The 25,327-nt window shown below is 40.3% G+C and overlaps 1 protein-coding gene across 1 annotated transcript in view; it reads left to right on the top strand.

The window, feature by feature from the left end:
- MYO10 (myosin X) overlaps positions 1 to 25,327 on the top strand; it is a 159,469-nt gene that overhangs the window by 87,245 nt on the left and 46,897 nt on the right. Inside the window, 16 exon segments of the mRNA XM_079300601.1 lie at positions 257 to 444; positions 7,178 to 7,312; positions 8,313 to 8,437; positions 9,330 to 9,343; positions 9,467 to 9,551; positions 10,217 to 10,320; positions 12,404 to 12,533; positions 13,427 to 13,545; positions 14,266 to 14,412; positions 14,590 to 14,690; positions 14,912 to 14,978; positions 15,913 to 16,005; positions 16,730 to 16,798; positions 16,979 to 17,061; positions 18,540 to 18,648; positions 21,383 to 21,463. Of these exon segments, the coding sequence (XP_079156727.1) occupies positions 257 to 444; positions 7,178 to 7,312; positions 8,313 to 8,437; positions 9,330 to 9,343; positions 9,467 to 9,551; positions 10,217 to 10,320; positions 12,404 to 12,533; positions 13,427 to 13,545; positions 14,266 to 14,412; positions 14,590 to 14,690; positions 14,912 to 14,978; positions 15,913 to 16,005; positions 16,730 to 16,798; positions 16,979 to 17,061; positions 18,540 to 18,648; positions 21,383 to 21,463 (1,650 nt within the window).

Below are 25,327 nucleotides of genomic sequence, written 5' to 3' on the forward strand. Positions count from 1 at the left end.
AATGCAGGGATTTGTGCAGTCAATAAGCTCAGTGTTATAGGTGAGGTAAGCCTGAGAACATGACAGAAGTGGGAACAACTTTCCCCCTTTTGTTGCTTTTCTTGAAAGGAAGAAATCAGGGGAAATTGCTGAAATCCTTTTATCCAAAGGATTGTTACAGTTTTGCAAATGTGTATTTTCTGTCTACGATTTGAGAAGCGTTAGTCTGTTGCAGTCCAGGTGTGGTAACATCTCTGGGGCTGCTGTGTGCTTGCAGACCTACATTGGTTCCATAGTTGCCTCAGTGAACCCCTACAAGAGCATCCCGGGGCTGTACGACGGCGCGGCCGTGGAGCGCTACAGCAAGCACCACATGGGAGAGATGGCGCCGCACATCTTCGCCGTGGCCAACGAGTGCTACCGCTGCCTCTGGAAGCGCCACGACAACCAGTGCATCCTCATCAGGTGAGTGCTGCCGCTCCGGGCGCCCCTGGGGAGCCCTTCAGGGGGATTTGGGAGCGCGGCTCTGGGGAGAACTCCAGAGAAAGCAGCACAGTCTCAAGAGAGTTCTGAACTTGTTTTGTGACATTCTGTGCACTTCTAACAAAACCTTAATTTTTTGTTAGCGTCTTACAGTTATATTTAGTGAAAAAATAATCTGTTATATATTTTGTGCGTTTTTTGGTCTTCACACATCAAATGTTACCCTAAGTGTTTTCCCACCAGTTTAAACATCTCTGTGCAGCTCAGTAGTTAGTCACCACTAGACTGATTTTCCTATATGGAGAATAAAGAAAAAATTAACCTACCAGTTCCTGAGATATGCTGTAAATAATAGCAAAAGAGAAACCCCTCCACATTTCAGCCACTTAATTCTGCCTGATTAATCTTCCTTGCTTAATCTTGTTGTGCTTTAATTTAATGGTGATTTAATAGCTTCCCGTTTGAACCACTGTGTCGCTGGTATTCAGGATCTGGCTGTGGCCGAGTGTGCGTTAGGGAGCAGTTGGCATTTCAATAGCTTTTCACTGCTTTCAGCTCCTCCTTCCTTCTGGCTCCAGAAGAGCTGAGAATGCAGCCAGCTCTTTTCCCATTCCCTAGCCTGCCAGCTCAGCTGTGTTGGCTCACACAGGCAGAGAGACCAAAGTGTGGCCTGCCAGATAGGGAGGAGAAGGTCACTGCATGGCACCAGGCTCTGGGCAGGGGGTGATGCTCAGGGGGGCACGAGACCTTGTGTTTCCCCTCTCTCTCCTCTCTTCCTTCACAACATTTTTGTGATTAGGCCTACTTGCTGTCACCTTCCTGCACCATGAAGTTACAGGTGTGGAGCTCTTCAGGCACAGGTTGACATGATTTTGGCAGTGTCCCGACCTCCCCAGGAGTCCTTGTGGTGGCTGTAGGACTGACTACAGCATAGGGCAGATGGTGGGACAGAGAGGGGATGAGGCAGGGTGAGAGCAGCAGCTTTTGCAATAGGCTGTTTCTACTGACATTTCAGATTATGGACCAGGTTGCAAGGCTTTGTAGATAAGAGGGGGATTTGGTGTATAGTTCAGCACCCAATCTATTGTTAGAAAGTCAGGCCTGCTTGCAACTTTCTGCAGACTCCCAGGTCACAGTGCCCACCTGCCCTCACCTTTAGGCAGGTTCTGCTTTGCAGCAACACAGAGCTGTAAGAGTGTGTTTCTTCAGCATTCCTTAACTGTATTTCTCCTTCTTGTTACCTAATACATAGTTCTGTACATATAAAGATGAGTTCAGGTAAGAGTCCAAGCAAAAATGAAATTCACAGAGATCTTTGTCATGTGGCAATAGCTAGCCTGGAATCATGATTTTGTGTTTTATTGCCGACATTTACTCGTGAACAGCCCATCTACACTAATTTAGGGAGCAAAACAATTTCTGGTGGCCATTGGTATTTTTGCCATTCTGTGCTAGGCTCAGAATTTTACCTTTCATTCCAGTTCCTCACAAGCTGCCAAGAGGAAGGCAGGTTATGCCCTAAAATGGACATAAGGAGAAGTCTGTGAAGTTCAAGGGGAGTCTTCAGCACTCTCTGCTCTGTAAAGCATGTGCTTTGGTACAGATAAGCCATAATATGGAAAAGTTTTGTGTTAGGAATCCATTTTAGAATTGTTTACTGTGGTCATGGATTGAAAGTGATTTGTGTAAGTTCTGTGTTTCGGATAAGTGATGCAGTACAGCCATATAAGGGTACCTTGTTACTGCAGAAATTGAGGAAACGTGCAATTCAAATTTTAAAAAAATCAATGCTAAATCTGCTTTCCTAAAAGGGCATTATCTGCTCTCTCTGTGAAGGACTCAGAATAGGATTTTTTAAAATTACTGAAGATTTCCATGGCCTTCCTTAGGAAAAGGCTTAGGAAAGCCGCTGTTGTCACATACTGAGTTTAGGGCATAGGAAGTGGAGGTATGACAGCGTGCTTAGCAAATTCAGCATCCTGGCCACCCTGCAGCTCTTCCTGGCTTAGAATTAAACATTGGAACAAACCACTGTGCCATCACTGTCACTTTCTTGGTTACTACTGGCATTTGAAAACTACAGTAGCCAAGTGGAGCTCTTTAGTGTTTGAATTCAGACAAATATTCTGGTCCTGCATTTAATGTAAGAGACAATAAAGAGGAAAATTTTGTTGCATCTCGAAAACACAGTAGTTAAAAGGAGGGAATTATTCGGGTAGGTCTCATGTTCTGATAGGCAGTTTAAGCTGCTCCTGACCTTGGGATCTCAGCACACGGTAGCACAAAGGAAGGTGCTTGGAACGCTTTCTGATGATCCTCTGGACTTGAGGTGCCCCCTGCTGGCCCCCAGAATTAGCTCAGCTTTGGTTTGGAGCTGCTTTCTTCAGCCTTTGGGTTAAAAAACCTGTGAAAAAGCTTCTAGTGTTTTGAAATATTAATACTGGATATTTTTCTGGATGGGGTAAGGTAAGAGGGTGAATTGCAAAAAAGAAATTAGAAAAAAAATCAAAATAAAGTTTAAATGTGAGACCATTTTTTTCAGTATAATCATCCAGAGGTGAAAAGGAAAGAAACACAGAAGAGATGATAAATCAAATCACCAAAGATACTTATTTATTGGAGTGTGTAACAGGCATTAATTCTGCATGAAATTGACTTAGCAGACTTAGCAGCCTAAAATGTCAACAAAAAGGCACACTGAAGAACCTGTATACAGCTGGTGCATTATAATATATACATAGTTGTGAAATGGTTTTTTAACTCTCCCAAGCTAAAAAACTAGAGTTTTTCTGTGGACAAAAACATCTGCATTGATGAATTCTCAGTTTCATGTTTGTCTGAACCATTACTGCAGGGTCCAGTTTCATTTAAAACATGAAGGAAAAAAAGCCCACTGTGTTAAAGTCATCTGATTTTTCAGCTGGATGCCTCAGGAGCATGAAGGAAGCCCATCTAATTTGAGCAATAGCCAAAGAGCTTGTCCTGGAGTAGGAAAGGGGCTCAGCTGTCCCATGATATGCTGAAGTTCAGAAGTTGAGACCAAGTTCAAGTCTTCACCTATAGCCTTTATTTCAAGAATAGGAAAACAACTTTAGATCTGGTTTAGGATGTTTTTGCTGCTCTGTTTAAGGTGATCTAGTCTGTGCAGAGCAAACACACACACTTCTCTCAGATAAAGTTGCAATTGATCCACGTCAGAGCACTCCCAAAGAAGTGTAAAGGGAGCCACAGCCATTGCTCTGCTCGAGTCAGTGCTGTGAGTGGGAAATCACTGTCTGATACCAAATTGTTCTTTGTTATTATCTGATGTCCTGAATTTTTTGTTGTCGTTTTTCAGTTTGAAAATCAAAATATGAAAATATGTACCAAACCCTTTATATGGGACCCAGACCTGTGATGGGCGTGATGTCCTTGTGAGACTGCACCAAAGTTCAGATGTGCACTTGATGAAGTATGTTTGCTGAAGGGGCCTGTTTTGTCTGTGTGTATCTGTCATGGGGTTTTAAAGGCAGCAGACTGTAAGACCCCAAAAACCTCATTTGACGAGACTCTTAAAAGGGCTTATGGTTGTTCGTGTACTCAGATGCACAGGAGAAATACTGATATTCTCAAGGGGTCAAAACAACAAAAAACTTTATTGACAACTTTAGAAAATCAGAGAACTTTTACAAAGGTTTAGAGCAGCATTCCATCAACATAAAACAGTTCTCAGGGCATTAACTTAGGGCTTTAATTTTGCAATCTCTAAGCTCATCCAATTTTAAGTTACACAAAACTCTGGCAAGAGGGAATTAGAGGAAGAAAGAGATAAAGGGAGAAAAGATACAGAGAAGAACAAGTATAGCTACCACTCCTGATTCCAGGGATGTACAACTGATATAAATTCCAAGAGGTGGTGAGGTCAAGACATGTTGGCTTCCTGTCTCAGTTCAAGTACCCTTTGGTCTTCCTGGGCCCTTCCCCCATGTGGGGCTTCTGGTCATTCAGCCCTCAGGAGCTGGGTTAGGAGTTCCAGAGGTGCTCATGGAGCAGTGCCTTTGGTGTGCCAGGGATTAGCAGCCACTACAGACTGTTCTGTCTCTTAGCCAGACAGAACAGGGAAATGATTCTGTGTTGCATCCTTCAGAATGAGGAACCTCTCTCAGTGATCCCTTTTTATGCTGTGGAGTCCTGGGTCCAGGCTGCTGTGCTCTTAACCCAGCATAGAACAAGTCATGGAGAAAGTCTAAAAGATCTTCTAAGTGGGGGCCTTCTGGCCTGCTGTCAGAATTAATATGTTCACAGTCCTGAATGTAGTGATGTGGAACAAGCTGGGCACTTAAACTCATGGGCTGGAAAGGTTGCACTAAAAATTCACCCTTTTACTGACCTTGTAGGCAAAAGCTTTCTAAGGACTCTGAAAGATTTAATCTCATGTAACTGTAAAAGTGAATAGAATGGAATGGTTGCTATTAAATGAGTACAGAACATTGTGTAAATCCATCCTTTGGACTTTGTGGAGCTGGAAGTGCTTCAGAGGAAAATTTTAAAAAGTAATAAAAAGTATATAACATGGGAAATGTCTAATGCAGACAGGACTTTGAATTTGGAGCATGAACCATCAAGTCATGCACAGCAGAAAGAGCACCAGGGTGAATTGTTGGTTTCTCCTTCCACCATGAGAACTGAGACATATCACTGAAGCTAATAGGAAGTGGATCTGAAAAAAACATGACCATTTGCTTTTTAAGAAAGTATGGCTAGAAACTCATAGAAAAGAAATATATTGAGGGTTACAAGACACATAAAAAACAGGTGTAGACCAGGAAGCCTCTGAATAGCAAATAACTGGGAGCTGGAAGAGCACAGAAGGGAAATAATTGTATGTATTCCATGGGCATCTCCAATTGGCAACCGTCACAATAGAACACTGGGCAAGTTCAGAACTGAACAAGTTGTAAGTCTCTCCTGCTTTAAGGAAAAAACAAGAGCATGTAATTGTGCATAGAGCCAGTTGTACCAGAGAGAGGTGCAGGAGATATTTTAATATTGGCTTTGAATATCTCACTTGTAGAATGGCTCTCAATTACAGTGGGCTAACTTTCAGCTTCCATAGAACTAAAGATTCCCAGATTAAGGGACAGTGGGTGGGGGCAGAGGCCTGCTGTTGAGCTATATGCATGGCTCAGAGGGAGAGAATTAAGCAGGAAGAGGTATGTATCACTTGATGATTTATTGCACTAGACAAGAATAATGTGAAGCTCTCTCCAAACTACTAGTAGAAATGTTTTTATGGTGAGTATTGAATTCAGGAATATTAAGTATTTGCTTATTGGGCAGAAGAGATGAGTGAGTGAGGGCCTGCAAAGAAAAAGGGAAAGGAATACTGAACAGTCCAGACATCAAAGATAATATTACATAAAAAACACTACAGAATTTGTTTGATGTGGTATAAATATAATGGGTGAATCACACTTGCTGGAGCATATTGGCATTTATGAAGATGTCTCATTATACTTCCTGAATGTCTCTTCCTTAATTTTATTGTTGACATTCATTTGCAGGAAACTGTCATGCTGGTTTTTTGGGCAGTACCTTTCTTATTTGCTTTTTACTAGAAAGCATCATTATACTTTGTTGTAACCTAGAATCAGTGAGCTCATTACTCAGCAATGGCACAGCAAAAGACTGTCAAATTATCTAAGCTTGCTCCACATGCCCAGATGTGCTCCGTCAAAGTCAGTGATGAAATTCCCACTTGCTACAATGGAAAAGATGAAGACCAAAATGTACCCTCTTTCTTTGGGAGTAAACTGGAATTATGTACAGCTTAGTTAGGAGCTAGACCACAGCTTAGGATGCAATGCTATGAATGTAGATGAAGAGTGAGCAAACTAGACAAACTTTAACCACAAGTTATATTTCTTAATGGCTCAGAGTGTGTGTTTAGGCTGCATAATTGAAGGGAAAGGGTATTGGGGAAATGAGCCAAATCTAAGCTTTCCCTTTTTGGAGTGTTGGTTTTGAGGAGAAACTGTGCATTGCCTTCTGTTTGCATCAGCAGGGTTGCTTATTAACAGTTTGTTTTTAAAGTGTCAGTTTAGCATTATCAAATAGCTTGTTCTCCTGTGGGTGGTGATGAGAGGGGGAAATTGTGTATTTTGAACTCACATGAATCTGGTTTGTTTTAACAGGTATATAAAAAGTTTGTTTAAAGAGTATGTAGCTCACTAAGAATTTAATTAGTAATTATACAAGTAGCCTTTATGTTAGAATGTGCATTGGTGTCTCTAACTTCCTCCTCCTCACAGCAGGGCTCTTCATTAGCTAGAGTGCTGCAATATATCCCAATTTTTCCCATCTTAATTCTAAGTTGGGTCTTTCTCCCTGACCATTGCTCTGCCTTTGTTGTGACTTTGTTTTAACATGATGGTGAGAAGTGTTGGGTAATTGTTTGCATTCAGAGAGCTCTTTGTTGCCTCCTAGGTGTGTGTACATATGCAGTCAGTGCCTTGAAATGTTGTCTAAGCAGTGGTATGAAGCTTAAGCACAGCTTGTGTTTTTCCCTGGATGTCATATTCTGGAGGTTTAACGGGGTGTTTTGGCTCCATTTGACCATCACTTCTGATCACCCCAGCCTTCCTGACCTCCTGCAATGTGGAGTTTGGGTGGCCAGCCAGAGGGCTTCTTCCCTGGCCACTGGGACTGTGCAAACCATTTCCTGCTCTTCTTTCAGTGGCGAAAGTGGTGCTGGTAAGACGGAGAGCACTAAGCTGATTCTCAAGTTCTTGTCTGCAATGAGCCAACATTCACTGGATCTGTCCTCCAAAGAGAAGACCTCCTGTGTGGAGCAAGCTATTCTCGAGAGCAGGTATTAGATCTTTCAATACATGGGTATTTTTTTCAGAAGATATAAACCTTGACATTGAAATAAGACCTTGCAATGTATTCAAATATGTGTGTGTGTGTTTACTAAACAGTAAAATGTATACTGGAGAAAGGGAAATATTCCATTAAACAAAATTACCTGTTGCTCTAGAGAGTTGTGAGCATGGTGGTATCTCTTAGTGAAGCAAAAATATGCAGAGTTTTGAAATTATGGAGCTTTAATGGTGGCTTTGATTTTTGTTTGGGGTTGAATTCAGATAATCAGAGTAAGGGAAATGGATGATGGAGGGAGAAACCTTTGGTTCAGTTTGTATAGCCTGAGGATAGAGCAGAACAAGACACAGCATGGTGAAGATAAAATGCTCAAGTGGTAAAAACATGCTGAGGAAAGGGAGGATAAGGAGCACTGATAAGACAGATGAGCAAATGCATCAGATAAATTGGACACAATCAACGCAGGCAAAATAGAAATCGTGGTGTTCATGTGAAATGACACGGTTCTAAAGTATTTAAAAACCAACGCAATTTGAGATGCTATTACTTTTGTTTATCTTGCTTCATCTCTGCTGTACATGTTGTATCTTGATGTAGTTGGTTTTTTTTAATTGCCCTAGGACAAGGACTCCTTATATCTGTCTAGCAATTTGCATGTGCAGAGATTTTTTATTTCTGTCATTTGAGTATTGCATTGAGAATTGTGTGCATCTTTTGAGTGATCACAAAAGAAGTAGCAAGTTGCAGTTACTACTCTGCAGCTGCAGAGGAGTTCAGTATGATTTATTGTGTTGCATGAATACTTGCATCTTCTGCTAGGAGACTGAGATGCCTGTTGCTGAATGGAGGGTAATGCTGGGATGCAGGCTGCTGCTGAGGAGAGTGTCAGAGGGGGGCTTGTCAGAGTGCTGTTCCTTTCACCAGCCCCCTGCGAGGCTGTTGGCATGCTGGTCACATGTTAACACTCCTGTCGCTCTCTGTCTTCACAGTCCAATTATGGAAGCTTTTGGCAACGCAAAGACTGTTTACAACAACAACTCGAGTCGCTTTGGGAAGTTTATTCAGCTGAACATCTGTCAGAAGGGAAACATTCAGGGAGGAAGAATTATGGATTGTATCCTCATTTTGTGATTTGACCCATTTGTGGGAAGCACCCATGTACCTCCTTGATGGAGGACTGAGGGAGAACTGGCTTGCCTTTGCCTGTCCTTTCACCCCATTCTGAAACATGCACAGTTAAATTGAGCTGTGTAGGTGGGGAGGGGGAGCAGCAACGCCAGATTCACACATGCACCTGTGCTTTTGTGGCAGTGTGGGGTGTGTGTGCTCCTGGAGCAGCATTTTGTACTGCTACCGCTAGCGTGACATGGCTCGTGTGCATTTCCCATGTAATGAGCTAAAGCAGCCTGAGTCCTTGGGAATGTCTTGAGGTCAGCCATTTCCCTCATTACTGCACCCAAAGATAAGCTGCTTACTGCTCTGGAAAAGTACTTGAAAGAGCAGAGCTGCTCAGTTTCTGCAGTGTGAGTCTGGGTGGGTTAAATCCTCGGCTTTGTCCTGCATTTGGAAAAATCAGACTCTGAGCCAGCTGCACCAGAGGTGTGGGGATGAGGAATATTCCAAGGGGTTCCTACCTGCTGTTTTAAACATAAATTGCTTGTTCAGTGGGAAAAAATTAATTCTTGATGTTATTTCCAAGCTTTAGGGGGTAAAAAAAAAGCAAAGGAAAACAGGTGATGTTTAAAATGCAGAATCTGCCAAGTCCAGTTTTGATGGGATGGAAGAGAAGGTGTTGATACAATGATATTAGAACTGCTACAATATTGTCATTGTTGCTACTTTATCTTGCTATGGGTGTATTGTATGAAACAGGCTTAGCATGTTGTAAGGAAAAAACCATGATAGTGTTCCTATTGTCTCAAACGAAAGAAGGAAGAATACAAAAAGCTTCTGCATTAATTGATTTTGCTTTATTCCTTGACTGAAGCTTTTCTTTCTGGCTCCAGATTTATTGGAAAAAGTAAGTTGATATTTGCTTTTGTTTAGTTAATTGTGTTTGATTTAATTTTTGTCTGAACCTATGGATAAAAAATTTGTCTTTAAAAATGATCACTTAAGTGGAAACTATTTTTTATTTTGACAGAATCGTGTAGTAAGACAAAACCCCGGGGAAAGAAATTATCATATATTCTATGCTCTGCTGGCAGGGATAGAAGAGAGAGAGAAAGGTGAGTGGCAAAGCACAAGTCACACAACTGTAGCTGTTTTCTGCTAGCAGTCAGCAGTGGTGACAGCAGTGGAGAATTTAACTACAGAAACCCACTAACCCAAGCTGAGAAATAGGTTATTTATTCAGCTGGGATTCAGTGAGTGTGAATTTGAGCTCAACTTGGTAAAGGAACCCACTTAGCTGAAGAATGTCACTGAGCTGATGGTAGTTTTCCTCACGGTTTCTGCCGTGGCCTTGGGAAAATTACTTGGGGACAAACATGCCTTATTGTGTTCAAACTGAATATTTTTGCTGGTACTAAATAACTCCACAGCAACAAAGATAAATAATTCTGGTTACTCTAATCCTTTCTTATAAAGAATAAATCCTCCAAACAAAAGAAATTACATTTGTATATGTGCAAAATCGCCTAAAGCTGTCTCAGCATCTCCCTGTGGGCCTGCTGCCTTTGCATGCTAAAAAACAGAGTTAACTCTATTATGCAGCTAAATAAAACAAAAGCCAGCAAAATAACCCTCATCTGATTTTAATATAAAACCTTGTCTTGTGCATTGTCATAATTTCTGAGCAAGTGAATTGTGAACTGTGTAACTCTGACATAGTAATTTGTGAAGTACTTTTGTTTTGGTATTACTTTTCACTCACCCTGTTTTCTCTCATTAGATGCTTTTTACTTATCTGTACCTGAGAACTACCACTACCTGAACCAGTCTGGATGTATAGCAGATAAGACAATCAGTGACAAAGATTCTTTCAAGGAAGTCATTGTGAGTTGTTCCCCTCGTTCTTTTACTTTAAAAGGTCTTGAAGTTCAAGTTGTGGGGCCCATTGACAGAGTAGGGTACAAACCCTTCCTGTGCTTTCCTCCATGTGCAGCCCTCTCATTGAGGCCTTAATCTTACAGGGACTTGTATTTTCTTAAAACTTTTCACTGTGATTTTGAGCATGCCTTTCTCTTTCCTCAAGTATTTCATTTTTACTCTGTTGTTTCAAAGTGTGCTGTAATTTAGCAAAATGCTTATGTTTGGAAATTAATAGAATATCTGTTGGGAAGTCACTAAGACTTTTACAGGCCTTTGCTTTTCCCTGCATTGTTTTGTATTACACACATATATATACATAGATATACACACATATATATATATATATATATGTAAATATGTATGTGTGTGTGTATATATCACTGTTTTTTAATCTGAAAGCTTTGCCCAAATCATGTGGCATCTACTGGGTGGAGTCTGCAGTGCAGCCCACAGGGAGCAAAGCACCTGTGACTCTTTCAGTTGCAGCTGGGAAATCCACTTGTGTGAAGTAAATTACACAATAGAGTTATGAAAACAAAAGCACAGATTAAAAACCTGGGTCCTGATGGAATCTCTCTCAATGGCTTCATGTTTCACCTCCACTGCAATTAGCCCGTACTGACCACGCTAATTCAGTATTGTAGCACTGAGGTCATGTGTATTAGATTTCAAAAATCAGATAAAGCATTTGGTTTTATGCCCTTCACCAAACTTGTTTTTACTTATCTATGTTAATCTTCTTGCCAAATTGACAAACTAATGTGTAGTGGAGGTAGAAGATTTTTTCAGTGTAAAATTCCCTCATCTTGTATAGCAGGAGGAAGTGTTGGTAACATTGTTAATTTACCTATATTGTAGTCACATGCTGAAGTTGATTATCATGACATTTAATTTGTGCTAATCATGCCAGGCTAGGCAGACCATGAAATCAGCTGGGCAGGTGATGTTTGCCTGCTGCCTGCAGTGTGGGCAGGCGGGGAGCAGGGCTGCCAGGCTGCATTCCCAGAGCAGGAGGGGGGCAGAGACCCCCACAGCTCACCCTCACCTGTCTTTTCCTGTTAAAGTCATCTCCTTTGCCTGTTTCTATTGCAGTGTAAGTCTTGGAAATGTTACTTAAGGGAAACTTTTTTTAGTAGGAGACAGGAAGATGAACTTGTAATACTGCTGCCCTTTTGTTGTGAGAGGTTTTCTTTACCAAGTAAATCTTCAACCACTATCTCTACCCTGCTTTGAATTGTGGGAATGGTCTGAGGCTTTTCCATTTGTAATGGATGATTTATGAAAGATAAAATATATTATCTGTCAAACACTTGCAGTGATTACAACATGATGAGTCCAACTGTAATGGTACAAAACTGTGATCTGGTCTCAGGCTCATATTACACCCAAATTTGGAAAGTTTGGTCGTTTCAAGAGGCATACAATTACCCCTTCTGTGTCAAAGTAAAGCATGTGTTCCTTTTAGTGTTTGTTTTAATATTTTACTATTTGCTCTTCTCCTCATTTGTGTAGTTAAGCCTTGATTGTTGCCATATTGTTTATTTGTAAATTCAACACTTCTTTATGGATACCTTTCTTCCTCAGTTTGACAGGAAGTTGTCAAACCACATTGATAAGGTGCATATTTGGGCACAAAAATGATGAAATCTTACATGCTGCTGTGTTTTCTTCCCTATGTTTTGTTATCTACAAGGCCAATAGGCAAATTTTGAAAAAACATGCAGGAAGTAATCAATTAATAATTCAAATTATAGTAATTGCATCTGCTGCATAACTCAGTGGGTCGTTCCAGTATTTATATGATTTTAACTATGAATTTGAAAGCAAATTACAATATCATTACAGCATCAAAATGAAATTTCTTAAAAGGAGAGTGATACTTACATGTTCCAAGATGTCCCAGTGATGCCTTAGAGTGTATTCAGTTTGGGATGAAACCAAAGGAATGGACTCGAGCCAGGTCTCTTTTAGTCTTGACTTGCTTTCCTAAGGCCTCCCATTTTTGAGTCTGTGCATATTATTTGAAGAAGCTCACATGTCATTCCAGACTGCAATGGAAGTGATGGAGTTCAGCAGGGAGGAGGTTCGAGAAGTTCTGAGGCTGCTGGCTGGCATTTTGCATCTGGGAAATGTTGAGTTCATCACTGCTGGTGGGGCACAAGTGTCCTTTAAAACAGGTGAGAAGGCTGTGCATCCAAATCTAAATGTTTCTCGGGGTTCTGAAAGCCTTATTTGTTGTAAGTATATCTGAACATAGCAAGGACAAGGAGTGAAAGGATTTTACTGCTTATAACATCTGCAAATGTTGATTAAAATGTTACTTTGGGAGGATGGGGTTTGACAGATAAGGCAAAGTAGTCTGCTGCTGGATACCAGGTCTTAATTTGGGAAGACCTTGGGCACATATTTATTCCATTAGCAGTAATGAACTTCTATTTGAGTCTAATTTCTTCTTTGAAATATTCTCAAGCTGATAAAACCTAAGTACTCAAAAACATTCCCTAACCAAGATCTCCACTGAAAGTATTTTTTTTAGAGCTTTCAATACTACAAATACATATCTGAAAGAATGTATTGGTGTGTCTAAAAATTAGCTGGTAGGCATTTAAAATGTTTATTTAAACATAGCATTAGAGAGTAGCATTATGTACTGCTTTATATACCACATTATAGCAAAACTGAAAATTAAAGTATGCATGGAAGAAAAATTTCATTGGTTTAGCCTCATCATCCCAAGCAAAACAGAAACACATTCATGTGGACAAAGAGTCAATTACTGTTTCTATCTCAAAAAATGTGTTAGCAGATTGTTTGAGTTCTTATCATGTAGCATTAAGAGGAAAATATTTGTGGTGCTAATTTCCTTCAGTTGCACATATTTATGCCTTTTCATGAACAGCAAACCAGTATCCTGGAATTTCTCATTGTATTTTCATCTCTAATCCCTGTCATTTTAGGAGCATCTTAAATGGTGGTGGTGGTGCAGTAACAATAATAGTAAAAAAACAAATTGGTTTCATAGCCTTATACATTTAAAAACATATTGGTATTTGTCTTTCTCTTTTGCCAGCCCTGGGTAGATCTGCTGAGTTACTGGGGTTGGACTCCACACAGCTAACAGAAGCATTGACTCAGAGGTCGATGATTCTCAGGGGAGAAGAAATCCTAACACCTCTAAGTATACAACAGGTAAAGGCATCTCAATTTTCACATGTTTTCAGGGTCTTTGAAAGGTGTCTTAGTCTTCAAGTAGAGAGAAATCATTGATCACTCAAGAACAGAAGCTTAGCTCATGCATCAGAGTAATAAACAAGAGTACTGCATAGTTGTTTTGGGAAGGGTATAATCTCTTTGGATCCCATCCTGTTATTCTAGTCAGGGCTTAAAGCTTGTCTCTTGTTATTCTTATGAAGTCTGATTAGTCCCCATTTTTTCAAATTCTAAACATGTAGGTTGATACTTTTTTCACTATGGACACTTGTGTCAGGGGGTGTTTTTCAAAAATTTTAGGAGAAATATTTTTATAATTTACAAGAAGAGAATTAAAAATAGGTATGTATAACATTATATTTCCTTCTGGAAAAGGAAAAGATATTGAAAGGTGAAGGTATTGTTTCCCACACTTCACTTTCCTTCCTCCACACCTGAAGTTTTCAATTTCCTAGTTTTTTGAATGCTTTAGCCCTGAAATGTAATTTTAAAGCCACATGGGTGTGCAGCTGTTTTAAGTTAAAGCTCAAATCAGGATGCCTTGTGTGTATTAATAAAACTGCTGCCACTCTACATAGGAATAGGAGGCTGGTTGCATTATACATTGTTTTGGGCTGTGCTAAGGACACTGACCAGCAGATCTTGTCAGCTCTCAGTCATGGGGTGATTGATGTGTTGTGTATTCCCTCTTTAATGCAGGCAATAGACAGCAGAGATTCTATGGCTATGGCACTTTATTCTCAGTGTTTTGCATGGGTCATTAAGAAAATCAACAGCAGAATCAGGAGCAAGGAAGACTTCAAGACTATTGGAATTTTGGACATATTTGGATTTGAAAACTTTGAGGTAGGTTTCAAAAGCTTATTCAAATGGATTGTATGATATTTATGCTTTATTGCTTTACATATTTTTGTCATCTTCCCTGGAACTTGATTATTAAACATTACTACCTAAACCATTTCCTTGTTTGTAAAGTAAAATACTTGAAGTGTGTGCATTTTTGAAAATTTCTTGTCTCTTTAGGTAAACCGTTTTGAGCAGTTCAATATTAACTATGCAAATGAGAAGCTTCAGGAGTATTTCAACAAGCACATCTTTTCCTTAGAGCAACTGGAATACAGCAGGTAAGAGAGGGGAGAAATTCGAAAGAATTTTGACAATATCTTGTTCACTTGAAATCTTAGTTCATAGCTACCTTAGCTTCCTTTGAAAGTCTCACTCTGCTAGCTGTGCATTTTGTAAAAGCAAGTTGATTTTGCTGTAATTTACAAGATAAATACACCAGCTTCTCCTATTTCTACAACTAAAATAATTTCAATAAAAAGACCCACTTTATTTTCCTTAGGGAAGGACTAATCTGGGAGGATATTGACTGGACAGACAATGGAGAATGCTTGGATCTTATTGAAAAGGTCAGAAAGAATTTGATACCGTTATCTATTTTTAGGTTTTTGTTCTGAGATAATATGTCTTTAAAACACTTGTCAACACAAAGAGCAAGTGAAGAGAATGGTGGATCTTGCATCTTTAAATAGCAAACTTTTGATCAGATTGATCAGATTGTGAGCTTATCCCCACGGCAGGTGTGTGACTGCAGCAGTTCAGGCGAGCACAGAGGCAGTGGCAGCGGGCAGGGGATCCAGCTGGCAGGACGTGACTGCAGTCAGGGCACTGTGGCTTCTCAGGAGCTGCTCTGAGCCTTGGCAAGTGGCTTATTAAAATGTGCACCTGGAGAACCGTGTTTTTCTGAGAGGCTGTATCAACCTGGAGCCTGCTGGACACATTAATTAACTGTGGGGTAGCTTGCTTTGTTTACCACCTCTTCTGGCAGGAGAAGTAGGAACATCAAAGGAAGTTACACAGAAGCGTATGTAAAGCAAAGGGGGGTTGTGCTTCACCACGGGTGAAGGTAAACTGTGTATCTTCTGCTCTGCCCCTGGGCACTGTGGGTGCTAAAAGTTTTCATTGGTTCAGCAATTGGGTGGATAATTATATGGCAGAAACTTTTTTAAAAACTCCTCAGACCCCTGATCATTGAAGATCTTGGAGACTGGGGATATATTATGGGACAATGTCATTGTATGCATCTCAAAACTGCCTACATCAGGAGAACTGAATCTTCCAGTAGCTTGTTTTTCTTTATTTTACTCACAGATCACATGCTCTATATTTCAGAAGGAACACTGCCAGAAAAACAGGATTGCAGTCACCTTCAAGAGTGGGGTTTTAGTTTTGTGCCCCTCTGCAAAGAGCAATTTCAAGGACTTTGTGATTTTTCCAAAATGGGGACAACAGCTATGTCCATCCATGCACTAATTCATTTTCTTCCTCTTCTTGCTGTTCTAGAAACTGGGACTACTGGCACTCATCAATGAGGAGAGCCATTTTCCTCAAGCTACTGACTCCACCTTACTGGAGAAGTTGAATGCCCAGCATGCTGTATGTGATGTTTTGCTGATATTTGCTGTGCAAATTATGTAGGATCTCTTTGCTTTGGTACAAATTCATGGTTCAAACATATGGGTGCCTAGTTCTAGAGGCTTTTTTGGATTTGATCCTACTTCCATAGCAATCCATATACTTGGCTGTCAAGGCTGAGTCGATTACTGGAATAACGTATTCTTGTTGCTGTTCACTTAAAGGTTTCTCCTGTGGTGAACAAGTCAAATTCCACTTTTAATGAGAGGTCTGTCAACCTGCAGTTGCTCAGGTTATTTAGATCTTCAGTTTTCCTTGATGTAATAAAGCATTCACCTTGATGTCATTTACTGAAAGTCTGCTGTTTCCTCTGTCCAGATTACCTTTATTGTGATACTGAAATTATTTTTCACAATTTCTGGGATGCAAGCATATCCACCAATCTTCATAACTGCCAGTTTAAGAGAGCCTTCTCTTTCAAAGTACCTTTATAAATGGTTCTGCCAGATGGGGTTCAGGTTTAGTATAATGCCTTTTTATGTGCTATAAATCTGTTATTACTGCATTTGAAGCAGCCCAGACTAACAAATCCTATTATCATGAGTTGCTTGTTTGCTTTTGGAGCACTAATCTTGCAGAGAGTTTACTGGAAGACAATGGTCTGTTTAGGTATGGGTTGAGAGGATGATGCGACAACCCCCTCCAAATATTTTTCTCTCTTTTTTTTTTTTTTCCCTCCAATTAGAACAATCCTTTTTATGTAAAACCGAGGGTTGCTGTTCACAACTTTGGAGTGAAGCACTACGCTGGGGAGGTAATTTCTTTATTTGCTGGAATTATTCCAAGCAGAACTTTCATTAGCTTAATTTTCCCCCAAGGCTGCTCAAAATTAACTAAAGCACTCTGTTCCCTCAGCACTTTTTGCAGCACCACTCTTGTGAGAGGTGCCTGACTGTTTGGCTTGTTGTTTGAACCAGCTCCGTTTCCTTTCTAGGTCCAGTATGATGTCAGGGGGATCTTGGAGAAGAACAGAGATACTTTTAGGGATGATCTTCTGAACTTGTTACGTGAAAGCAGGTTAGTTTCTGCAACTTTTTTAAAGTACATAATACTAAGGGGTGTTGTATCAACTAATTCTGCCAGGATTGAACTTCTAATTCTGCTAGGGTTTGAGTATTTTAGATGTTGCATAGCAGCAGACCTTGACAAATCTGAAATGAGCATAGAATGAAATAGAGATGAGCATATCATATCATATCATATCATATCACAGAAATGAGCATATCAGAGTTGCCTGTGAGTAGGTCTGACTGTAATCAGTTCTCACAAAGTTTGATTTACCTGCATTGTACTGTTGTTGCTGTTCAGTCCAGGAGGTTCCTAGAGAACTAACTTGCTGCTCTGTAATGAGTAACAATGCTGGAAGGTGGTTTTGGTTTTTAACTGTTTCAGAGTGCTTCATGGGCAGCGTGTGCACGTGTGGTTTTTTTACTTCATGTTTGTATTTCTGGCGTTCCCTAATTGATTGAACACTTGCTGTCAGAGACTCCCACTGTGCAAACTGCCATATAGTAATTGCTTCAAGGGGAGAACTGCTATTAAGATTTATCTGACTGAAAGTCTGAGCTTGGATACTTTTGGTACCTGCATGTCTCATGTCATTCTGCTGTGTAAGGTCTTAGGGTCCTTCCCACTGTACCCTGTGAGCTGTGGTGGTACCACATCCCTGTTTGTAGGGGTTTGGTTGAGGCTGCAGGACACACAGAGGAATGGCAGAAAAACAGGGAGCTGAGCCTGGATGTTGCTATCCCCCATCCCATCCTGTCATCCTGCCTAGCTGTGCGAGTTGCTTGTTTGTAAATCTCTTTAGCCCTTCTGTGCATGGGAAACTTGTTAATAAGCAATTCTCTCTCTATGTTATTTGTTCTGGATCTATGACATTTCTAATATAACATCTGTCAATTGAAGTATCTAGGTAAAAAGACTAAATTAGTCGAACTTGGCTGGGCCTGGTTTTGTTTTTGCACCAACATCTGTGTGGAGCTTGAATTAAAATGTCTGTGTTTTCTGTAAAAATGCTGAGAGGAGAGTACCCAACCGACAGGGTAGGAAACATCATGCACAGCTGTTATCTGAAAGTGAGGCTTGCATGGGTGGCTGTTTTGTGTTATGTTCCTAACCAAGCTGGAAGTCTTGTTTTTCAGTCTTTGTTCAGGTACAATTCCAGTTGCAGTCAGCTGGAGTTTTGGTTGAGTGAGTAGAGTAAAATGCAGTAAAACCTCTAGGACTTCACACTTCATTTCCCTAATGTTGTGTTTGGAGTGGAGAAGAAAGAACCCCCTTGTTTTGTTTTTTGTTTTGTTTTTTCTCCCCTGGATAAATTCTGCCAAGGTAAAATCTATAGTTTATTGAAGATTATGGAGAAAATCAATGTGTATGTTTTTGATGGAGGAGCTTCTTGCTAAGAGACAGAGCTTTCTTTGCATTCTACAGTGGTGAACCTCATAGTCTGTTAAGGTACACTTTAGAAATACTATTTTCCTTTTCTATTTCAGTCTTGATTTCATCTATGATCTATTTGAACACGTTTCAAGTCGTAACAATCAGGACACTCTTAAATGTGGAAGCAAGCACCGAAAGCCCACTGTCAGTCTCCAGTTCAAGGTTAGTTAATGTGTCGTCTCTGCTGTGTAGCTAATCAGTGATAGACAGACCCAGGACAGTAAAGAGCAGGTACAGACTGAAAAAGGCAAAACTTGAGCATTAAAATGTTACTGTCTCTGTGATACTGCCCTTGCTGATTAACAGATTGACTGTCCTGGCTAGCTTTAAGTAGGCACTAACCTTTCCATCACACCATCCCCATAAAAATCCTGTTGCATTCCCCATTTGCCTATTTGTTCTTTTTTTAAAGCTCATCTATAAAGTTGGTCTCTCTTGTCCTGGTTTGTCTTCATAATCTAAATCCAGCCACAAAATCCCACAAAGCCTTGCAGCAGTGCCTGTATGCAAAGAAAAACAAGTGGTGAATAAATACCTCATTAAGGTGTTGCCTTGCTTTAACTTAAAGTTTGGAAGGCATTTTTGTTAAACACCTTTTTATGAGGCTTCATAGCCTCTCATCAAAAATGGCACCAAATTGAAATCTAGCATAAAGTCTATCTGCAAATTATTTAAAAGGGAAAGATTGGCATGAAACATCTCTTAAATTGCATGAGTGCAAGTCTGGATTAGTTGCCTTTCATTTTGTTTGAATTAATATACATTTGCAGAGTTCATTCACTTTTTTTAAAAAAAGAGCAGACTCAAACCCCTTAAGGGCAGATTTTATCCTAATAGGCTATTGCTAAGTGTTGGACAGAGCAGCAAGGAGTGTATGCTAGGGCACACAAAATGTCTTTTATCAAAAAAACACTGTTTTGTGCTACCATAACTTATCTCAGAAGTATCCATTTCTTGTCATGAGATGGTGTTATTTGCTGGTTCTCTGGGGTAGCAGGAGGTACTGTTTCCACTTAGTGTTTTGTATATGTGCAAAGTAGACCTCTAAGATGTTAACCTCACAAAAACAGACCATATTTTGTCACTCATTTGACAAGGCAGAACAAAGTGTAGTCAGTCCTTCTGTTCTCTGTCAGGGGCCCTGGAAAACATAAGGGTGATAAAACATGAAATCAAAACATTATTGCCTCTTATCTAACACTGCAGTAACTGACCATTAACCAGCTGGGCTGCTTTATAAGATCATGCCTTTTTCACATCATGCCTTCTCCAGAGAATTACGTTGGGTGTTTTTACATGTTTTAAAGCCTTGCAGGGATTAGTCCATCTTATTTCACTAAAGATAAGAACTTTGCCTTCACAGTTTTATTCTCATGATAAATTAGTTGACTCTTCTTTTCATTTGATGACCTGCCTAATGCAGGCCTGGGGGTGCACACAGAATAGCAGGGTTTAGATACCATCTGTTTCAGCCTGTTGATTACAGCAGGGCAAACTGCAGATTAGCTCATCACCTGACAGTGACTTAGAGGCTTGCAGCACTCTGCAGAATCTGGCTGGCTGTACCAGAGGTGAAAGTGAAAATAGTTAAAATCATTTTTGTTTAGACTGACCAAGTTTTCCAATCTCTGTAAGTAGGAGCCTGGAATGAGAGAATTGTCCATATATGTGATGTTCACACGGGTTTAGTATGGATGAAGCCTTTACTTTTCAAAGCTGTAAATATTTGTCTTTACACAAAGATTTTTTTGTCTTTGTATGTTCTGCTGGTCCATAGGCTGGCAAAGGCAAGCAAACCAAGAACTTTCATTTATGTTCCCAGTCATTTCACTGTTTGCTCCCTTTGCCCTGCACCAGCTTCTGTGCACAGCCATAACTCTGCCTGCTGCCTTTAGCATGGCATGTTCAATCACCGAGTAAGTGCTTGGGCTGCAGATTAAAACAAGAATTTGTTATAAACAGACTGACCTTGACAGTTTTGCTCCAAGAAATATGGCAGGACACACGGTGTTGCTCCTTCAAAATGTGCACTTTCTGCCTCTTTGGCAGCCTGCTTTATATTATATTCTCTGTGCTGCCTGGCACAAAGTGCCACTTTTGAGGGTTGTAATTTTACCATTGCTAACATTGGGCTCTTCAGAGGCTGAGCTTCTCTTCTCTACAATCATCTGTATCTCTGCAAAGTAAATGCAAGACTTCAGTTTAAAAAGGTTCATCATACTTAATGATGCAGAATGAGGCAAGTTGGAATAAGATACAGAATGATGGCTCAGACGGGAAAAGGGTGGATGTGTAATTAAAGTAATAATCATAAAAGGACTGAGGGATTTTATGATTTTTATCTCCAGGCTGAGGTTCAGACAACTGATAGTCTAATGTGCATTGGATCATTCAGAGTTCTAAAGCTAGGAAAAAACCTGTTTTCTTCAGGGAAGATGGAAAATGAGTGGGTTTGGGGTACTTGAAATGCAAGGGGGAATCTTGGTTGGTGGATTTTGCCATAGACCCCTTATCCTTCCTTTTGACTTGCTCAAGTTCAGCTGTTTGGGAGTATGGATCCTAAGTCGTAGGCAGTCATTTGAACGACCCCTCAAACAACAGTTTGGTTTTTCCTTATGAGCGCTCTTCTTCATATCACTCTGTTAATCTTGTTCATTGTGAAACAGTGATGAAGTTGTGGTCAGAGGAGCCAGTGGAAGCAGTGAACACTCAGGTGTGGACCCGTCTGTTTGGAAGCAGGAGCTTCCACGGTGCCGTAACTTCTGGAGTGCACCACTAGGTGTTGCAGTTAGATGCTGTCTGCAGTGCTGAGCTGCAGGAGCTCCTGTGCAGGGTTATGTTGCTTGTACAAAAATCCAACTTGTGAAGTAGTGTCTTCTCTCTACTTGTGTTTCAGGAATCACTTCATTCTTTAATGGCAACGCTGAGTTCTTCAAACCCTTTCTTTGTTCGGTGCATCAAACCCAACGTGCAGAAGGTAAGATTTTAGATGGTGTCCATCATTTCTGTACATCTCAGGCCTAATATTTTGCTGCCTGTCTGGTTATTTACCACTGTGTGAAGCAGAAGTTAGCATTCTTCACTTGTTTTGTAGAGGACTGCAAGGGGCAGGCACTGGGAAGGCCTTTTGAATTTTATTTTTTTTTAACATAGCCTATGCATCTCTAATAGTCATTGCTCACAACTCTGATAAATGACTGGCTCTAAGGAGGATTATAAACGAAGATAGAAGGCTGCACTTCTTGTGTGACAACTCTGTGAGAGCCTTTTTAGGGAGAAAATATTAAAATTGCAAAGTTTATTTTAAGTCACTAGAGGCAGTGATTCAGATGTGTATAGAAAAACAGGTGTGAGTGGCACTGTTGTCAGACTCTTAGTCTTCCAATTTATGAAGATACCTTAAATTGTACATGCTGGATACTTTGTTCTGTTTCAGAATTTGGTCCTTAGAACAGGCATGCAGACCAAGGCTTACAGTATCAATGTCTTTTCAGTTACAGATAATGAAAGGCAGTGTCAAGATTTGCCTAAATATGTTGGAGGGTTCTCTAAAAATTAAGTGGACATGGTACAGTAGTCATTGAAATTAATATTGTTATCCTGGTTCTGATATCCTGGGGTTTTGCACATCTGTTATGGGCATAATAGACTGCAATTCAGGCATGGTCTGCTTTTGTCAAAAATACAACAGGCAGAGGTGCTAGTGAATCTAATTTATGGTTTTCACACAGCAACTCAGAGATTGGTGACTTTACTATAAATTCATATTTACATTTTCCATTTTTCAGGGCTGTCTAGTTAATCAGGACACTAACAAAACAAATGTGTGCACTTCATTGTAGATTTTAGTGCTACCTGGACAGTACATCCTTGACTTTATATATTTTCAGTTTGCTGACTGTTAACTCTGCTTTTGTGCTGCTATTTGTGCCAAATAACATACAGATTTTGGGCACCTTAGCAAGAGGGAGCAGCCTGGAAGCAAATAAAAGCAACTTTCTGTGTCTTGAGGTGTTTGGTACTCTGAGGTGTGAAGCCACCAGGCAGCTGCACCCACGTGGATGACAGAGCCCTGGCAAGGTCCCCATACACAGCAGGAAGGCAGTTTTGAAAAGCTTCTTTGCTTCCCTGCTCCTGTTTCTATCTGGAATCCCTGTGACACTTGTATAGAAGGCTTTTGGTAACAAACTCACAGGTTTTCCTTATCTCTCCTTTTCTACCTGACTAATAAGGCTCATCTTCACAATAACAAAGTTTTGCTGTGATTGATGAAACAACCAGGCACTTGTTGCATTTCCATAGCGAGGAAAACACTGAATTCCCACTCTTATGTTCCTTGTTCTTCCAGTCTTTTCCCACTAAAATCCCTGACAAATTTGGTATGTTACTATATCTATGCATATATTTTGCAACCACTGAAACACAGTTCTCACAGAATTAGCAGCTGTGCAAGGAGAAAAATCCTGAGACAGTCTCTGAGGATTACCTCTAACTGCAAGAGTGCACGCAATAACAGATTGGGAAATTTCTGTAGACAATACATTTCAATGTATATGCAAAATCTCACTGAAATCTTATGCAAAAATGGTTGTATTTGTTTTCCATTTGCCTTTCTTTGATTGCAAATTTAACTTGAATCAATGGCTTTGCAAATAAGAAATGCTGTTTGAAGAACAAGAGTCAAGTGTCACAGAGCTATTGTCTTATATCTGACTCAGTGGAAGATTTGACTGAAAATGGGAAGGACAGCCATATATATGCTTGTTGATGGCATTTTTCATTCAGGAAAGTGTTGCCAAAATGCACCTTTGGGATTCACTGTTGGAAGTTCTACCTGCTGTTCGCTGCTCTCTGTCCCCCACTGCACATTGAACAGACAGAGTAATTTTTAGTGCTCACCTTGTGACATTGTTGGTGTCTCTCCTTCTGGAGCAGGCACAAAACCAGCATTTGGCTGCTGTGTACCTTTGCTGGATCCTGTAGGTGCACATTGAATGGTTTGCAGTTTATCTTCTCATACAACATGTGGCTTCTTTTCAGTTACACAGAGGAAAATAAGGTGACTCAGTTTGCACAGCTGTGAACCAGCATGGCTCAGAGAGACAGGAGCTGTGCATGGGCTACCAGGGATCACCACATCCATGACTCACTGTGCAGGGCTGGTTAGAGAAAAAACTGCTTGAAAGATTCAGATGAGCTACTTGGATTAAACTTGGATCGAAAGAAAGTAAAGGTTTGCACTGAGCATTTTCCTCTGTGTTTTCCATCTACAGACATGCTGATATGGAATGACAAATGTCACTCAGGAGGTACTTAAACAGTGCTTGCCAAATACCTGAGTATGTGGAAGAAAGGGGTGTTTTACTGCTTTTTCGAAATACACAGCATTAAAGGAGAGCTGGACCAGAGAGATTTGTCAAGGAGAGAGCTTAAGTTGTTTTATTGGGAGTAAAGCCTCTCCATCTACTTATTCCTCTCTGGATTTGGTACAAATAGGGGACACACTTAGTGGTGGACATCCTCTGTAACTGGAGGGGAGGAGCTGAGGCAATTCAAGAAGCATGTTTGAATTCTGTAAGAGAATGAAGTTAAGCAAATAGAAGTCAAATTCAAGCCTTTGAAAAGCAGAATGTACAGCTAACTACTTTCTCTGCTGTTCTAGATATTGAAGCGTATTCATGTTGGTAGCAGATGTGATTATTTACAGTAATTATTTCATTGTTTTAATTTTTCAAAAGTACAATTTCTAAATATGTTGCAGTGGCAAGCAAAACCAATTCAGCATAAGCAGTAAACCAGTGAACATTTACATATGAAAGCAGGTTCTACACTCATTAGTGCAATTTCCTAAAGGGAGCGCATGGAGTACGTGACCTTTTGTCACAAGACATTTCGGCAGGCAGGCCTCAGACAGAAGGACAGAGGACCCATTAATCTTTGGGAGACCCCAGAACAATCAGGGTATCTGTTTTCACAATTTCCAATCTGTTCTGAACTATCCATAACATGGAAACTTTTCCACTTGGTATGCTTAATGAGTGTTTTCTGTTAATGAAGTGTCTTTCTCCTCAGCTCCCCTTATCTTCACTGCAGCTGGCAGAACTATGTATCATTTCATCCTTTTGAACTTTAGCACATTTTTTGTTTCTTAGTTTCATATTTCTTTTTCTTTCTTCTGTTCTATTTGATAATTATTCCTCCCTGCAAACTTGCCCTTTCTAATGTCTCCTTTTCTTTGTGTACCTTAAATTAAAAAACAAATACCATCACAAAAAAAAAAACCCAACAACAAAACCAAACCAACTACAAAAAAAGGCTGTTTTTTAAAAGAAGCTGCAGCCATTGCTACAATCATCAGCTGAATGTTTCTTCCAGCTTGCTGCTATTAATAAAGTTGCTAAGCCTTGGTGCTATTCAGGAGACAGATCAGAGTAAATTTAAGATCTAAACTTCCTATTCAAGCTTTTTCAGAGGCAGAAGTTATCCTGTTGCCCAGAAGCAGCCAGCCTTGGGCAGCTTGCCTCAAGTGCTTTCTCAGGTTCCCTTTTCCTTGAAAATATATTGGCATGATCTCCAGTGGCACGATACTGGTGTAATCACAGCGAGTGGCCCCACCTCCAGCATCTGCAGGGCCTCAGCTGTGCTGGTCTCTCAAAACCTCAGTTATTACAGCTTGTTTTTATAATCCCCCTGTTCTTGTGACTTCAGCAGGTTCAGATGTAGCTGTTCCCTGCTGCACGTAAATAGCAGCAGGCACTTGTCCTGGGGTGATTTTCCCCTAATTTTGTCCTAAACCAAGACAGCACTTTTCTTTGGTTGCAGACGTAAGGCCAGTTTAGTC

The sequence above is a fragment of the Erithacus rubecula genome (genome assembly GCF_903797595.1).
Source record: "Erithacus rubecula genome assembly, chromosome: 3".
In the NCBI taxonomy this organism is placed as follows: Eukaryota; Metazoa; Chordata; class Aves; order Passeriformes; family Muscicapidae; genus Erithacus; species Erithacus rubecula.